This window comes from Mastomys coucha, unplaced genomic scaffold, assembly GCF_008632895.1.
Source record: "Mastomys coucha isolate ucsf_1 unplaced genomic scaffold, UCSF_Mcou_1 pScaffold15, whole genome shotgun sequence".
Lineage (NCBI taxonomy): Eukaryota > Metazoa > Chordata > Mammalia > Rodentia > Muridae > Mastomys > Mastomys coucha.
The window spans coordinates 167699655-167717403 of NW_022196897.1; the positions used below are offsets into that span (position 1 = coordinate 167699655).

The 17749-nt window shown below is 50.5% G+C and overlaps 2 protein-coding genes and 1 long non-coding RNA gene across 15 annotated transcripts in view; 1 reads left to right on the forward strand and 2 right to left on the reverse strand.

Moving 5' to 3' along the window:
* Positions 1-1653, reverse strand: part of Kcnq2 (potassium voltage-gated channel subfamily Q member 2) — a 59989-nt gene extending 58336 nt beyond the window's left edge. For 6 of the 11 annotated variants that reach the window (XM_031373051.1, XM_031373050.1, XM_031373043.1 and 3 more), the window contains exon 1: positions 1160-1642. In XM_031373051.1, coding sequence (XP_031228911.1) covers positions 1160-1455 — 296 coding nt within the window. In that variant the 5' untranslated portion in view covers positions 1456-1642. Of the gene's footprint in view, positions 1-1159 lie in introns of all 11 variants that reach the window. The other 5 variants (XM_031373047.1, XM_031373045.1, XM_031373046.1 and 2 more) reach the window with 2 other exon arrangements.
* Positions 1654-1686: 33 nt separating this feature from the next.
* On the forward strand, positions 1687-12730 carry LOC116091557. Its single transcript, XR_004119064.1, has 3 exons — positions 1687-1916; positions 7707-8077; positions 11818-12730. It is a non-coding gene; the product is annotated as an uncharacterized LOC116091557 (long non-coding RNA).
* A 1472-nt stretch (positions 12731-14202) lies between these two features.
* Positions 14203-17749, reverse strand: part of Eef1a2 (eukaryotic translation elongation factor 1 alpha 2) — a 9429-nt gene continuing 5882 nt past the window's right edge. For all 3 annotated transcript variants that reach the window (XM_031373054.1, XM_031373055.1, XM_031373053.1), the window contains exons 5-8: positions 17564-17714; positions 16283-16539; positions 15388-15622; positions 14203-14623 (exon numbers count right to left, since the gene is read on the reverse strand). In XM_031373054.1, coding sequence (XP_031228914.1) covers positions 14496-14623; positions 15388-15622; positions 16283-16539; positions 17564-17714 — 771 coding nt within the window. In that variant the 3' untranslated portion in view covers positions 14203-14495. The remainder of the gene's footprint in view (positions 14624-15387; positions 15623-16282; positions 16540-17563; positions 17715-17749) is intronic.

Sequence of the window (17749 nt, forward strand, 5' to 3'; positions counted from 1 at the left end):
ACCCCCAGGATATCATTCTGGAGGCATCCAAGAATTTCCCTCTATGGACCTTCCCTTGTCCCCAAACCTATCCTCATTATATGCAAAATACTCCCAGGCCCACTACTGGGACACATACCCTGCCAAGGCCAGGACAGGTGGGCACCTCGATAGAGACTTTTCCTGAACATGGGTCTCACTCCCATCCCCAAATGCTTCTCATACAAAATGGCCGAGTCTTAGTGCTCCTCCTCTGTCCCTGGTTCTACTGGAATAGGAGAGCCAGCGTCCTTGCACTGGGAGGTTATGCATACACACACACACACACACACACACCCATACACACACATACACACATACACACACACACTCATGTGTACATGAAGCAGGGTTCGACCCTTGCTGGTTCTGCCCCAGAAGGAGTCCCAGACTTGGGCACAGGAGCAGCCCCTTCCAGGCGTAAAGCTGGCAGTACTGGGGGATAACAGTCTTCTCTCAGGGATCTAGAGCCCAGAATGTGTAGAGAGATCATCAGCAGGTGCAAAGGGACTACTTAAAGTGTAGGGACCAGGAAGAGTGGGCCTCCGGAGATGGGTACAGGCAACTGCCCTCAGCCCAGGGCTGAGATGATGTGATGTTAGGTCCCCTCCCCATTTCTGCAACCCGGAAGCTCAGAGAGGTAGCAAGAGGTTAGGAGGATGGCTGAGAAGAGGCCAATCTTCTTCACTGCCCCTACTTGGATGTCGGAGAGACAATACGGGGATGCAGAGGGGTGAATGAGTTCAGACCTAGAGCTGAGCCGCCCTCCTTCCTAGCCGGCCCTTTGTTCCGCGCTGCGGGCCGTGGGGAGGGGCCTCTCGGGCTGAGGGGGGCTGGGGCGCCAGTACATCCCGTCCTGCGGGGGAAGGGCTGGTACAACCCAGCCTGGCGCCCCCCACCCCCAATAAAACAGTCCCTGACTCCAGAATGATCTCCAAAGTCACTCCTCAATCCCTGTCCTTTGCTTTAACCCGAGACTGCAGTGCCACGACCCAAACCCCACGCCCACGACGCGAACCAGGCGCGCGCGCGGACACGCACAACAGGGCCCCTTAGTCCACCGCAGCTGCGCCTGCAATGACCCCGCGGCCCGGCCAGCGTTTCGCCAGGCCCACCGCTCACCACATCGCGGGCCACTTACACGTAGGCGTGGTAGATGAATGCCCAGCCGCGGGGCCGCTCTAGCACGTTGTAGAGGAAATTCTGCAGCTTGCGGTAGAAGGCGTTGCGCTTCGGGGGCTTCCCGGCTCCCGCGCCGCCCGTCCGCGGCTTGCTCAAAACGCTGCCGCGCTTGGGGGCCTCAGAGCCCGCGATGAGTAGCGCGCCGTCACGAGTGGAGTCGGGTGCGCCGGGGTCCAGCCCCACGAAGCCCACCTTGAGCTTCTTTTCCCCGCTGGTGCCGGGGTACACGCCACCGTTGCGCGACTTCTGCACCATGGTGCCTGCAGCGCCCTATCGGGCGCGGGCTCAGCGGGGGCGGCGCGCGGGGGGTGGCGCGGGCCCCAGCCCAGGCCTCCGGTCCGGCAGCCGCATGGCCGAGGCGGCTGCGGCTCTGCGTTCCTACCTGGCCCGGCCGCGCGCGGGGACGCTGCGGCCACCCGGCTCCGCGCGCGCCTCGGTGCCTGGCCCGCTTCCGCGAGGGCTCCTCCCGCCGCCCCGCCCCGCCCCGCCCGCCTTAACCCCTACGACGCCATTGTAGTGGCAAGCAGGGAGAGCCGGTCCAGGTGTACTGCCTCACCGGACAGCCCTTCCCGCTTTCCTAGTCCGGTGATCCTTGAGAGGAAGTCCAGCCCTGCTGTAACCGCTGAGAAGGGCAAAGCACCAGAATTGACCTGGAGTCGGCAAGTGGACACCTTTAGGAGAGGAGGATCCTGCACATTGTCAATTCTGAGTTAAAGGTAATGCCCACTGGAATCTTGGCTCTTAGCATCAAGAGGGCCAGCCATGAGGAAGGCCCAGCACTCAAGCAACAGGAATTTGATTTTATTTAAAAGTAGATGGGGAAAGCTTACAGGCTCAGGCCATTATTTGCCAAGTTTGTACAGGCTCTCTAAGGGTAGCCAGAGCAGTGCCTAGAGCAGAATCCTTGCCCACCTCCAACTGGACCTGGTTAAGGGAGGAGGCACCAGCTTGGCCCACTCAGTCAGAAGAGGCCTTGAGGTACAAGGGGGTGGGGGGGGAAGTGCTGCTCACTCCCTTGCGTGGGCTGGCTTTACCATCACCTCTGCCTCATCTTCCATTCAAGTCTCTGTAAAAGAGCTGTAAGTTTTTATAAGTCGGGTTGGAGAGATAGCTCAGTAGTTAAGAGCACTGACTGCTCTTCAAAAAGACCTGGGTTTGGTTCCCAGTACCCACATCACAATTAAGAACTTAACTCCAGTACCAGAGACTGCGATGACCTCTTGTGGCCTTCTTGGGCACTGCAAACGTGATACTCATACGTACATGCAGGCAAAACACCCATAAAGATAACGTAAAAATAAACAAATCTCGAAATAGTACTTTTTAAATGACTAAATAAGTGATTGCCGTTCATAGATGGCAACTGGGAAGGGCATAGCTCATTCTATCCATCCTCCTGGGACAATCAGAACCCCAACCGGGCAGTGGTGGTGCAAACCTTTAACCCCAACACTTGGATGGCAGAGGCAGGCAGACCTCTGTGAGTTTGAGGCCAGCCAAGTCTACAGAGAGAGTCCCATGACAGCCAGAACACACAGAGAAATTCTGCCTGGAGATGGGGGTGAGTCAGACCGCTGAGGGATAAAAGGTTCTGGTTCCCTAGGAAGGAAATGTGCTCCAAGAGGAAGCACTGAGAGGAAGGCAAGGTTCAAGGTTCTCTGGAGTTCCATAACATTAACAGATACAAACTTATTCATCTTCTCTTTTGGGGGAAAATGGGGATACACTCTTGAAGTCCTAATGAGCCATTAGTCCACAAACTTTCTGGTACTGCAGAGTATCACACACACACACACACACACACACACACACACACAATGGGAAAGCTCATAGAGAAGCAAAGTTGGTGTAGAGATCTCTGCGTTCCCAAGATCTCTTTTTTCTACCAATGTTGATTGTACCAACAGCTTTGCCACATTTCAGAAGATTCTAGAAAGTGACTCCATCATTGTGGCTTATAACTCCCTCCTTCCTCTGCTCAAGATGTCTTCCCAGGAAGCTAGCTCATTAATCATTTATGGTTTTTTTTCATACCACGTCTTGCACACCTGTGGGCCATGCACTGTCAGCAGCTCTGTTACCAGCATTCAGCTGGCCTCCCCAACATCCAAGAAAGTGGGTTGTATATACCCAGTCAAGCAAGCAACAGGAATTTCATTTTATTTAAAAGTAGATGGGGAAATCTTACAGGCTTAGGCCATATTTTCCAAGACTGAATTAACAAGATTCCAGAGAGAGGTGGTGGAAAAATTTAGAAGCACATGATAACCCAGCTCCAGCTGGGGAGAGCTCTGGTCCAGGCAGCAGGCACTAGCAGCCCGCATCCAAGTCATCCTTCAGCCGGGCGCTGTCCCTTCAGCACCTCCCTAACAGCCCGCCTGTGTTACCAGCCTGTTCCTCTCTCCTGCTCCTCAGAGCAAGGACTCTATGACGATGGCTCCCTGTTCTGCTATTACTGAGCTACATGAGGCAGACCATCATCTGTTGGACCATCAAAACGCAAGATCACATTGGCCCCTACCATGTCAAAAAGCAGTTTAAAGTTTTTACTGATACCTATTGCTCTTGAAGTTCTCCTTCATATTCCAATTACAATTTGGGGGCATGACTTAGTGGTAAAAGTTTTTTTTTTTTTTTGAATACATAAGATCCTGGGTCCCATCCCCAGCACCTTTTTAAAAATTATTGTATTTAGTCAGGCAAAGCAGCTCACATACGTAATCCCAGTACTCAGGGGCTAAGACAGGAGGAGTATCAAGAGTTCAGGGCTAGAAAAACCCTGTCTCAAGAAACAAGCAATCAAGGTTCTGGAGAAACAGCTCACCCATTCAGAACATTAGGTGTTCTTCCAGAGAACCTGGGTTCAAAACCACATGGCAGCTCACAACTGTCTGTAACTCCTGTTGCAGGGGATCTGGAACCCTCATACACACATAAATCCAGGCAAAACATCAATACACATTAAAAATAATCTTAATAGGCTGGGCAGTGGTGGTGCACGCCTTTAATCCCAGCACTTGGGAGGCAGAGGCAGGTGGATTTCTGAGTTCGAGGCCAGCCTGGTCTACAGAGTGAGTTCCAGGACAGCCAGGGCTACACAGAGAAACCCTGTCTCAAAAAAAAATTAAATTCTTAATAAATCTGAAATATATCTTAAAATATGTCTTAAAAAGAAAAAGAAGCAAAAAAATCCAAGAGGCTATGGCCAATCTATTTTCTGCCTGGGCCTTCCTGAACTTGTATCTTTGTACCCACTTTCCCAGAGCCTGCATGGGTGAAAGGTCTATGATCCATGGTTATTGTGACTAATCATGATGGAGGCCCACCAGTATATTACCTCTCTGGAGAGCTACACACAGCAGTATGGGTCAGAAGAATGCCAGTGCTTTCTGGATGGAAACCTACCATTCATTTTCTCTCCAGCTGAGATTGGGTCTTGGGTCTCACAGATGTCAAGTACAGGGAAAGATATGCTGCCTCCATGTTCTGTGCTGGCCAGACTATCAGAACCCTCCAGTGAAGCTACAGAGAGTATGTGCAAACAGTTGCCCCCACCCAAAGCCCCTGCTAGGAAGCCAAGCAGTATAGTTTGAGCAAGCCTGACTGTTACATAATAGCATTTATGCCCAGGAGTTGGGTCACCCTCTTTCCAAGGGTCAGCTATCAGTCAGCAGTACATGGGGATCTCTTCCAACAGAGACCTCCTTCCAAGGAAGACAGAGCAGCTGCTAAGGACCAGAAGGGAGAAGACTGCCAGCAGGGAAACAGACTCAATTTGGGGAAATGAGAAGAGACAGGTTCTCAGTCACTCTGGCTAGGCAGAGTTGTGGTTGTTTTAATCCTGTAATTTGGACGACAGGAAGTGCCTACTCAGGCAGAAAGGCCCCCCTCAAAGGAATTTTCCACTATTAAGAAGAAAGACTGTTGGTCTGGATCATAAAGAGCAATGCAGTGAGGGAAAGACAAGATATAAAAGTGCTGTGTTTTTTGGTTTTGTTTTTTGTTTTTTTAATCTGACAGGAACACTTACCAGTTGAAGTCAATAAGAATTTAATTTATAGAAGGTTTTTTTTGTTTGTTTGTTGATTGGTTGGTTTTTTTAAGGACCTGAGTTCTCAACAAACTGCCCTAGCCCCTGGCAAACCGACTAATTACTTGAGGAACTGAACTTGTCCTTCCCAGCCACTGATAATATTTTCACGGCAGGTGTCCCCACTGAGGTGACAGAGATAGGGATAGCCAGGGAATGATGGTGTCCTGAGGAGTGTCCAAAGAGGCTCCAAGACAAGCTTTCCAGGCTTTTAGAAAGTTCTGACTGCCCTCTTCTGGGACAGCCTTATGTCCTTGAGGCCCTCCTCCTCCTCTCCCTCCTTTTCCTCTTCCTCCTCTTTCTCCCCTCCTCTTCCTTCTCCTTCTCATCTTCTTCCTCCTCCTCCTCCTTCATTCCTGGACCACAGCTTTGTAGCTAGCACCTATCCACCCTTCCTCACACCCCAGACAAGTAAAGAAGCTGTGCCAATTGTCCCTGTTGGTTTGCAGATAAAAGATGAGGAATACAGAGCCCTCTTGTCTCAATGAGAGCATGACACAAGCTCCACTGTGGAGCAATCCTTGCTCCATGCCCAGGGCTCATCTGTACTGAGTACTCTCCAGCTCATGGCCACTCATCTTTGAGACCATGCCTGCCATTTCCTCTCAGAACACCTCAACCTCTATCCCCACACACTAGCCAATCACAGAACCCCAGTGGCTCTCACACAACTGCATGGACTGGGCCCTTAGCCTAGGGTGCTATTCCTGAGGGATGGACACTGTGCATCTATTCAGGAAGGTCCTGAAGTCAGATATCCCCATTCCATTGCCTTCTCTCCCAACCTTTGCTCCATGTCAGTATGAAACTATGACTCATTTGCCTATCACATGCTCCTATTCCCCGAGCTCGGCTCAGGACCTCACAGTTCACAAGCTACTCCACAGAATGACTTGCCCACTTTCACCAGTGAATGGTCACATTGGCCTTGAACTGATGTCATTATGAGCCTCCAACCACATGAACCCTGGAAGGCAGCCCAGGAATTGCATGGCTTGGGGCCTTTGGAGTGTACCCTGGGAGGGTGTGGGTGGCTGGAGCTTTGTTCTCTAGAGATGCTCCTGCTGGCAGAGTGGTCAGCACCTTCCCACACACAGGCAATCTGACGCTGGCTCCTGCCTACAGCCATCTCATGCTCACTAGAGTGCCTGGCTTGACCAGTAGGCTGAACAGTACTATCCAACCTTAGGCGGGGCCCCAAGGCCTTTGGAGTTTCTTCCTCAACTGATTCTTCAAAGTTAGCAAATACTCCATCAGCAGATGACTTGAGAAGACCCAACAGAAGTTTCAGCCCTTTCCTGTGAACCCTAAAGCTACATCCCAGCATCCAGGAAATTCACCTTCATTATCAAAGCCAAGGTGGTACTACGGCAGGGCCAGCCTTGCTACAAAGTGTGCCTTCCACCCCCAGGGCCCTGTAGCTCTTTCAAGTTGGATGACCTTGAGCAGTCCAAGGGCTGAAGTTTGTGTCTCTCAAACTGATTTGTTGAGGCTCTACCTCAAAGTGATTGTGTATGTTCAGGGCCTCAGGAGAAAGGCAAATGGTGAGGATAGAGTCCCATGCTCCAGTCCAGGGCTAAGGAAAGAGCTAAGGCCCAAGCACCTTCTCTGCTCTCTGCCACATGACACCACAGGAAAGGTCTCAGGCCCAGAGGCAGATCCTCCCATACACCTCATTCATGGGTGTCCACCTCCAAAACCAGAACAAAGAGTTCTCTGTTTAACTCCTGGCTTCAGGTTCTTCTGCCACAGCTGCCAACAAAGTCTCTAATCTTCCTCTATCAGAAAGAGAATCACAGTCTTCTCTTAGAACAGGACAAATGGAAAAACAGCTTGACCTTCTTCACCATATCTAGTTGCTTAATGGCAGGAGGGTGCCCACAGTGACTCACATCCCTGTTTCCTCTTCTTATTTATCCTCTTCCACTGTTTCAATACAGACCTCCCATGGCTACAGTGGAAGAGGGAAGAGCCAAAGCTGACTATTAGGAGCAAGACAGTAAAGTGCAGGGCAGCTAGGATACCTGTCCCCAAAACTAATGTAAATCACACTTAATACTGCCACCACTACAAGGCCGATATCCTGTTAGACCATCCTTTTCACTGGGGAAGTTTTGCTCCCAAAACAGTGTCTGGGGACATTTTGTTTCACCATAGGGTGAGGGCAGGTGTCACTAGCATCAAGTAGATAGAGATTAGAGATGGTGCCACAGTGTAAAGACACATCGCCCCCACAAGAGAATTATCCAGCCCAGATGTTTGTTGTGCTAAAGTTAGGAAATTTAGGTTTCCCTAAATCCCTCCCTCTTGGTTGTTTTAGGTTTTCTCTTTTATTTTTGAGATTATAATTCCATCATTTCCCTCTTTGTCCTCCCTCCAAACCCTTTCATATGACCCTTGCTATTTTGAACAACAGCTTTCACGGATCTAGAAGGCACTGTGCAAGCTTCCAAAGGAAGGAAGCAACCAACAGTCAGTCCTACCCAGCTGTGATGCCCATGAAGCACAGCAGTGACCAACAGTCAGTCCTACCCAGCCGTGATGCCCGTGAAGCACAACAATGACCAACAGTCAGTCCTACCCAGCCGTGATGCCCAAGAAGCACAACAATGACCAACAGTCAGTCCTACCCAGCCGTGATGCCCATGAAGCACAGCAATGACCAACAGTCAGTCCTACCCAGCCGTGATGCCCATGAAGCACAGCAATGACCAACAGTCAGTCCTACCCAGCCGTGATGCCCTTGAAGCACAGCAATGACCAACAGCACCCACTAAGGGTGCAGAGGTGAGTGCTGGGTGCAGACCTCGGTGGTAGCCAACAGCTCTTCTATTGGAATTAAAACCCATTCAATAAGAAGGAAATCATGCTTAGTGTTAAATATCTAACCAACTGCCCAGGGCTAGTGAAGTCATGGATCTTAGAGGAGAGCCTGCAGCAACCACTTTTACTAAATCAATGTAATCCCTAACTACACTTGTCTTAGTCAGGGTTTCTATTCCTGCACAAACATCATGACCAAGAAGCAAGTTGGGGAGGAAAGGGTTTATTCAGCTTATACTTCCACATTGCTGTTTGTCACCAAAGGAAGTCAGGACAGGAACTCACACAGGGCAGGAGCCTGGAGGCAGGAATTGATGTAGAGGCCATGGAGGGATGTTACTTACTAGCTTGCTTCCCCTGGCTTTCTCAGCTTGCTTTCTTATAGAACCCGGGACTACCAGCTTGGGGATAGCACCACTCACAATGGGCTGGGCCCTTCCCCCTTGATCACTAATTGAGAAAAAGCCTTACAACTGGATCTTCTGGAGGCATTTCTTCAAGGGAGGCTCCTTCCTCTGTGGTAACTCTAGCTTGGGTCAAGTTGACACACAAAACCAGCCAGTACAGCACTATAAATATTTGCTCTTATACCCACAAATAAGGGTAATTCTCACCCTTCATCAAGGAAGTAGCTTTCTGCACCAGACTGACATCATTATAGAAAACCACAACTAATCAGAATGTAGAGTTTCAAAGCCTGGTCCCAACAAACAGATCTACAAAGCATTTAACTCCTGCAGCTAAGGGTAAGGAGACATAGTGGGAAGGGAGCAGAAAAGACTGTGAGAGCCATAGGATCAGGGAGCTTTCTGTGGGACCGTATCTCCTAGTAATGTCAGAAACATATCTTTCTTAAAATGTGCCTGGTTTTGGTACATAGCCATTTGTAACTTACCATGAAACAGCCTCACTGTCCCAAACACTGCTCTGAGTACACCAAAGCTAAGAGATGACAACTTTCTTGAGAAAGGAGGGCAGAGTGGAGGCATGTGAAAGAAGAAAACCCAGCCCCAGGAAGGGCTTTGAGGACATTCAGCAAGGGCTGGCATGAGCCCAGCATCCAACTTCAGCAAAGCAACTGCAGTTTCTGTTCTCAGGCTTGGTGGGGAAACGCTCCCTTGAGAGCACTGCAGGGCAGTGGGACCTATGCTTCACAGCTATGAGCTTAACTACCAGGAGTGGTTTAGGGGAGGTCTCTGAGCCTCTTTGTCTTCACCTGTAATGGGAATAGGACAATCACACTGCATGATTATGACAATGGAATGCGATTTGTGAAGTATTGAAACCATGCCTTGCAGAAGAAGTGTTATGTAAGTGTTAAGGTAAAAATAAATGAGCCGACTCTGGCTGGCTAGGCGCATCTCTGCCAGGCTCTGCCTTCCTCAGCACTCAGGACAAAAAGCCGAAGCCATCAGGGATGCATCTGGAAAGGAAAGTGGTGAGAGGGTACTGACGAGCTGAAATGACAGATGGAAGCAGCCTCAACCTTCTAGGAGGTGGGACTACATGAAAGAGCCCATCACAGATAGGCCTGAGCGAAAGGGTCTTCCCACCCAGGATGTTGGCACCTAGAACCAGGCAGGGTGGCAGCCTTTTTTTTTTTTTTTTTTTTTTTTTTTTTTTTTTTTGGCATCTTCAGAGAGTGAGATTCTCCCTGTCCTTCTCCAAACCCTTTATACAAGCCCTACTTTTATAGCTGCATAGCCAGGTCCAGCCACACTCCGAGATTCCCTCTACACCCCCAGCTCCTTCTGTACCCCCAACTCCTGTTGTATCCCAGGTCTCTGCTATACCTCCAGCTCCTACTATAGCCCTAGCTATGTTGTACTCCTGCTACATCCCCAGTTTCTAAGAAACTCCCTAACTCCTGATGCACCTTAGTTCCTGCTCCACCCTCAGATCCTGCTATATCCCATCACTATCTCCAACCCATCCAGTCTGTCCTCTTGTAAGAAAAAAGAAAAAGGCCCTTAGGAACTGCAGCCTTCCTCATCCTTGGTGCTGTATCATCTTCCAAAGAACAGAGTGAGCCAGTGCCAGGAGGAGGAGGGAACTAAAGCCAGGTAGTGGCCAACCCCTACACTGTAGCCAGGACAGAAGCCTCATTGCCTGCCCTCTTTTGCCACTTGGGGACAGAATGAACAAGTAGGACTCCACATTCTCCCTCTAGCCTTGTTTCTGGGATTCCTATCAAATTTAGAGCCTCCATCTAAACCCTGACTCTGGTTTGGTGGGACTGAGCTGACCAACACACCAGCAAGAGCCATAGCCAATGCTACACTGAGCAGCTCTCAGCCCCATGCAGCCTCAGTGGCCTGACTGCTGCCCTGTGCCCTTCTTCCTCTTCTCCCAGTTAGCTCCAAATGAGACATCAGGCACAGCAAAGGAAGCCAGAACTGAGTCAGCACTTCCCAGCTCCCCAGACTCCATTTACAGTCCTCATTCACCATCTCTGGGGAATGGATTTTCCTTGCACTAATAAACAGAGTCTAGAGATGGACACCAAGTCCATATATGTGCCAGTACAGTCCTCCTGATCCACACTAGCTCCATCCATGACAGAAACAGCTTCCCTAGTGATGTTTTGGTTCAGCCTCTCAGAAGACCCCCTCCTAGCACACACACACACACACACACACACACACACACACATACAAAGCATATACTGGCAATCAAGCATGATCACACAGGCAAATACATGTACACACATATGCTACCTCTAACATCTCTGAAACAGTCCTTCAGGTTCTCTGCTACACAGCCCTATATATTTGCAGCTCCACACATAGGCTACATGCACACAGGTCAAGGCCCACACCAAGCACAGATTGTCAAGCACGAATGCTCGCAATCCTATCCAGAAGCTCCTGGATGTACCCACAGCTATCATCAAAGAAGGTCATTACTATAACCACAGAATATGTAACGCTCCAGGGTCAAGATCTGTCACAAGGCTCAGTCCTTAAAGGAGAACTCAGAAGCCACCATTCAGACAACAGCCTGCCACCCTCAGGATCCTGGAGAAGGAAAGAAAGGTCCCTCTACAAACATGACAGGAGGGTGCAACATTCCTGTGGAGGCCAGGCAAGAGACAAATCATGTTTGGCCAACTCAGCAACCCTGAGACTCATCAATTCTGCCACTGCCTCATGACTCTTTCAGAGGCCTTCAAAGTGTGCAAGGAGGCTGGTGATCAGTGTTGGTGGAGCTTACTGTAAGTTATTCACTAACCCAGTATAGGATGGCATTCCCCAGACCTCATTCTACCCCATACACTGCCTTCAGGAATGTGCCTCAAGATTGTGTCCCCTCCCCAGAGGCTGCCATCATGGTCACCTTCCTAACCTGGGTTCCCCTTCAGCTAAACGATAACCTCAACCCTGAAACTGTCACCCCTGCCAGGCCCCTGGGCACTCTCAGCTGTGGTGATACACCATTATTCCACAACCCTCCTGTCTAGCTGTCTCTTGTGTACCCCAAGCCAATGGCCAGGAACCAGCCTTCAGTTTCCCTGTGTGTACCATCTTTCCTCAGTTCCCACTTGCCGTGAGTTCTCTCTGCTCTAAGTTCCTCTCTATCTCAGCCCTAGTCCAGGCCACAGCAGAGGCATGAGATGTGCAATGGTTGCCATTTGGTCATACTTCAAACCAGTGCTGGGCATCCCTCAAGCAAGCAGATGCATTTCTTACCCTTTTATCTTTCAGCTCTGATGTATGGTCACTGTCTTCTGATGTTCCTTCTGACCTAAGTGTGGGCAGCCCTTGGAACTCCCCAGAAACCCAGTGAGAAGTAGAGAATCAGCCCTTGCCCTCTGAAGAGATATAGGTGGGATGAACATAGGGAACCCTAACTCAGAGGTCAAAGGGACTGTCCTGGCAGTCTCAGAGGTGACCATGTGTTGGAATCACAGACTACAGACACTTGAGCTCACTTGAGGGATTTTTGATCTCCTCCAGTCTACCATGGAGTCCTGCTCTGAGATGGAGTAGACCACAGTAAGGCCCAGAACCCCTCAGCTTCAGATCCAGAAATTTGTGCCTGCCTTCATTATCACCACAACCCTAAAGAGGGGCCCAAGCCTTGAAGACTTCACCTAGAAGTACCTAGGGCTCCAGAGCCAGTAGGCAGTCATCTACCCATGATTCCATTGAAGACCAGAACTGCATCCAGCCATCTTCAGACCTCCAGCGAGTCCTTGCAATGTGTCTTATGTGCTGATGTACTGTGTGTCTCAACACATGCCACTGTGACCAGCTGGCTGGTCAGAACTGGACCAACCTGTGGTGTTTGGGTAGCCAGGATTCCCAGAGGACACCAAAGTTTGCTATAGTAACCAGGCACAGGAGCATGAGGCAGGGTCTGCCTACCAGGATTCCTTTAATCCCAGCCTGGGGCTGATTCTCACATTTGTCCTGTCTCAGTCTAATGAGTTTCCTTAGTTTTCCCAATCCTAAGAGGACTAAGTGTGAAAACTTCCTGTGACTGACTCAGTCTACCTGATCCATCTTGTCAATAATGGTGGCCCCAGGAAAGACCTAGAATTGGCCAGATGTCTAGGAGAAACCTAGTGTCCTTGGATAGAGTCATCAGACAAAATACAAGAATTTCAAATCACAATTCCAGACAAACAATGAACTCTTTTTTTTGTTTTACTATACCTGTCTCAAATTTTCATATTAACAAGTGTCTGATGTCCCTCTAAAGTTCATATTCACCTGAGTATGTGTATCCAATAGCCTTCCCTCAGAGGCCTGACACTCATTAGTTCAAACCCATCCTGTATGGGTCTGTGGGCTGTCAACACAGCCATGGGTAACCACCTTTCTAAACACATCACTCCCTGGTCATGAAGATCTTCCTCCCTTCCTATCCCACCATCATGGGTGCTGAGGGGCCCCTTCTGTTTTGTGGTTAGGTAGGAGAACTCCTTGGACTGTGTGCCCATTTCTTTGGGTGTCAGATTGCTGTTCACAGCTGTATTGTCTGTCTTCATCTAGCATGGAGGCTGAGTGTACCGAAGGTATCAGGAGCCTGACACCATAAACCTGGATCAGCAACTATGTGCAAGGAAGGGTTCTGAAGATGCTCTAGAGAAGGTAGAATATTATCTAGGTTCTCCAGACATGCTCTATGTAGTCATAGGTGTCCTTCTAGGGTACACGACCAAAAAGCAGAGACTGTAGTGGTTGGGCCACTGGCCCAGACATGCTAACAAAGCCACTAGGGGAGAACAGGAGATCTACAGTGGTTTCCCTTCTGCCCAAGGGTGCTGATTGCACCATTATGTGTCTCCAAAGTCACACTGTGGTTGGCCATTTGTAGCAGACCTAGGAAACTGACACAAGGGGAGCATGTGGGAATATTAAGGACCAGTACCCTGCCTGAGGCTCCAGAGAGCTTTACTCTAGCTCTGTGAAGGGACTCTGCTCACCCTATCCAACCTTGACCTACAATAACAAGAATAAGCCTTAGGAGGACAGGAAGGACAGCTTCCTAGGATAAGAGCTAGTGTAGTCCTAACCTTCTGTCCTGCCTGGCCACTGAAGTCATGGCATGTTCTGGGACAGGTGAACCAATCCCAGCCTACGTGACATAAGTCATTGACCTCCTGGCTTCTGGGGCCGGTGTTGCTGCAATTTAAGGATTGAGGATCTGGGCCAAGGGGAACTAGAATAGACATGGGGCTAGTTCAGCAGGCAGGAGTGGGAGCAAGATGGGCTTCTGTCAGAATCCAGAAACCTAGGGTAAGCAAGTGTGTGCCCACTCGTGGGGAGGAGCTCTAAGGTTTCACAGTTCCTTGTGGGGCACATCAGGACACCCAGTCAGTTTTTATTCTACTTGGTCCTACACATTCCACCTAAGTTCTGCACATCTCACTGAGGCACCCGAAAAGGGTCAGTCATGAAACCCATTTGGCTTTTCCATCCTCACATAGCTAGGGGTTCCCAGCACCCACGCAGCGGGCCCCACCGCCTATTCATGAAACTTAGGAAGGCAGTTGGCTAAGTCACCTGGCAGCGGTGAGAGGTGCCAGACTGAACACCTTGGACGACTGGAAACAGGGCCCCAGCAGTAGGCACACACGGCTCTGGGGTCGCTCAGTTTATTGGGAAAACGGGCACTGAGCATGGTGAGCGCTGGCGCGGAAGCCTGGGGCGGGGGCGCTTTTCCTCTTGAAGAATTTCCACTGGACTTTGATGGCGAGCATCCAGTCGCTGACGTAGAGCCTCTTACAAGCGGAGGTGCAGACATGCGCCTGGCGGGGGGGCGGGGCGGAGGGGCCGCGCCTGGGGCGGGGGAGGGGGCGGGGCCAGTGCCGGGGGCGGGGCTGGGGGCGCGGCGCGGCGCCGTTGGGGAGGGCCACGCCGCGGTCGCCCGCGCTTCACTTGCCCGCTTTCTGCGCCTTCTGTGCGGACTTGGTGACCTTGCCGGCACCGCCGCTCTTCTTCTCCACGTTCTTGATGACGCCCACGGCCACAGTCTGCCGCATGTCACGCACGGCGAAGCGGCCTGAGGAGAGAGACTGCGTAAACTACGGGGGCGCCCAGGATGCAGTATGCAGGTGCATTGGGCGTCCAGCTTAATGCCCCTTTAAGCTGTTCTGACTGCCAGAGTCCCACCAGCCAGGAACAGCTGCAAGTACTTAGTTCTTCAGTAAGGGCAAACTAGGCCATCCTGTCGTGAGGGGCCGGGGGATGGGGAAGAAATCACTAGACTTGCTTTTGGCCGCGGGGAAGACCCTTAGGCGTTCTTCTTCAAAAAAGAAGCACTGTGTGTGTGTGTGTGTGTGTGTGTGTGTGTGTGTGTGTGTGTGTCTGTGTCTGTGTCTGTGTCTGGGTGTGTGTTTGGGTGTGGTGTGTATGTGTAATGAGTACTATTGTGTGTGTATGTATGTGTGTGTGTGTGTGTGTGTGTGTGTATGTGTCTGTGTTTGGGTGTGTGTTTGGGTGTGGTGTGTATGTGTAATGAGTACTATTGTGTGTGTATGTATGTGTGTGTGTCTGTGTTTGGGTGTGGTGTGTATGTGTAATGAGTACTATTGTGTGTGTATGTATGTGTGTGTGTGTGTGTATGTACATGTGTGTGTAATGAGCACCGTGTGGGGTGTGTGTGTGTGTGTGCGCGCGCGCGCACGCGCACGCGCGTGCTCCTTGAGACCTCTTACTAAATGCTGCGTTTTCCTCAGTTTGCCATAGTAAAGGAACCCCTGACCACGCCAGCCAGTCAGTATCATCATTATCACATTGGGTTACACCTTGGATCACCCGGCTCACCGAGAGGTGGGTACTGTGAGAAGCTCTCCACACACATGGGTTTTCCTGGGACCATCTCAACAATGGCTGCATCACCAGACTTCAGGGACTTGGGATTGTCTTCCAGCTTCTTGCCAGAACGACGGTCAATCTTCTCCTTTAGCTCGGCAAACTTGCAGGCAATGTGGGCTGTGTGACAGTCGATGACTGGCGAGTAGCCAGCACTGATTTGCCCAGGGTGGTTCAAGATGATAACCTGAGGGCAGAGTTGAAGTTAGCCATGAGGAAGGTCTCCCAGGACAGGGCCAGTGTTAGGTGGGTTGGGTCCAGTCACAGAGTCATCTCCTGTTCCCCATGTTTTTATGGAAGGAATGCGCAGGCCACGGGAACCCCACTCATAGCCCAACATCTTGCTAAGCATGTAGCAAACTATGAGGCAATCAAAAAATAGCTGCACTGTTTGAAAGGACCATGACAGAATGGACGCATTGTACAGCCAGGACAAAATTGGACCTCAATTATAATCCTCTATTACATTTCATTAATACTGTCCTTAAAATTCTTGTCCCACGAAGACACACGCACACACACTCATATACACACACTAAGTAAGTAGATCTATTTAAAAAAAAAAAATTAAGAGAAAGAAGTCTACGGTGATACCCCAAGCGTTACACTAATAAAAGCCTTTTTATAGACCAAATATCCCAGGGAAGGACTGCCCAGAGAGGCCCTGGTCCTGCTTACCTGCTGGTGACTCTGAACACCCATTTAGCCTTTGAACACTGAGTGGCCTTGGGGTGAATGGAGGGTCTTCCTCTTCAGGCAAAGGCCAGCAGCTCTTGTTCCTTGGTACCCCCACCCATCTCTCCTATTCTAAGGAGGAATGCCCACATTCCCTAGTGCAACCACCAACCTGAGAGGTGAACTGGGCAGCCTCCTGAGGCGGATCAGCTTTGCTGTCCCCACAGACATTGCCTCGGCGAATATCCTTGACAGACACATTCTTCACGTTGAACCCGACATTGTCACCAGGCAGGGCCTCGCTGAGTGCCTCATGGTGCATTTCCACAGACTTCACCTCTGTGGTGATGTTGACTGGTGCAAAGGTCACCACCATACCAGGCCGGAGGATACCGGTCTCCACTCGGCCCACAGGCACAGTCCCAATGCCTGGGGCAAGAGAAGGTACTGTGAGATGGCAGGCCAGAGGAGGGGTACAGGGCAAAACATATAAGCAGGGAACTTGAAAGTATACAGAGCTCAGGACTTGCTCCTCTCTGAAGGGGTCAAAGGAGATAGCCTTAGGGAAGGTGTAAGTAGACAAGCAAAGGGTAAGACAGAAGGAGTCTCTCCTAGCCGATTCGGAGAATAAAAGTTCCCAGGATTCAAGGATAAGGGACAGGGCAGAGCACTAGGCTTACTCTTGCCCTCATGGGGCTCCTTGAGTCCTGTGGTAGCACTGTGGTTCTGCCACTAAAGAGGCATCTGGCCACAGCACTTCTGACAGGCCTACTCACACGGACAGTCTGGCTACCACAAGGACACCTTGATGAGCAAGTGGCTGGGAGAGGAAGTGCTCTCCAGCATCTCTTGGAAGCTTGGGGGTGGGGTGGCATTATGAGATGACAGAGAAAAGCTAACAGTCATACTCTGTGTTGGAGTAAGCATGTGCGTGATATTCTCATTCCTCTCCCTTTGCTCATCTCATGTTTGACTTTGGTTTCTGTTGGCCCATGTGACCTGCATTTCTCATTCCTGGACCTGGATTGCCTCCTATGAGATAGGCACCCTCCACCCTGTAGGCAAAGTGTAAGTCAGTTCAATACTCCCATCTTATGTCCCTAGCTTGTGACTGAGTGCTGGAGGGGGCAAGGAATGGGAAAGGGATCCTATTGAAGGCTGAGTGAACAAATGGATGGGTGGAGGTAGGTGGGAGGGGCCACTGTGGAGGTGGGTGGAGGGGTCACTGGAGGTGAGTGGGAGGAGTGACTGAGTAGACGGATGGATAGGGTGGATAAATAGAGCAAGAATCAAGATGGGTGTGTAAATGGATGGGGTATAAGAGTATATAGTGTAAAGAGAAAGGTGGAGAAAACCATCTGGGATTCCATATTGATGTCCTGGTCAGGATTTGGGACAGAGCATGCAAGCGCCTGCAGCAAGCACTGAGCCCCAGCACTGAACCCTCACTCACCTCCAATCTTGTACACATCCTGCAGAGGCAGACGAAGGGGCTTGTCGGTGGGGCGGGTTGGGGGCAGGATTGTGTCCAGGGCTTCCAGCAGAGACACACCGCTTGCATTTCCTTCCTTACGCTCTACTTTCCATCCCTTGAACCATGGCATCTGGGCAGAACCAAAAAAGGAGTAAAAAAAAAAAA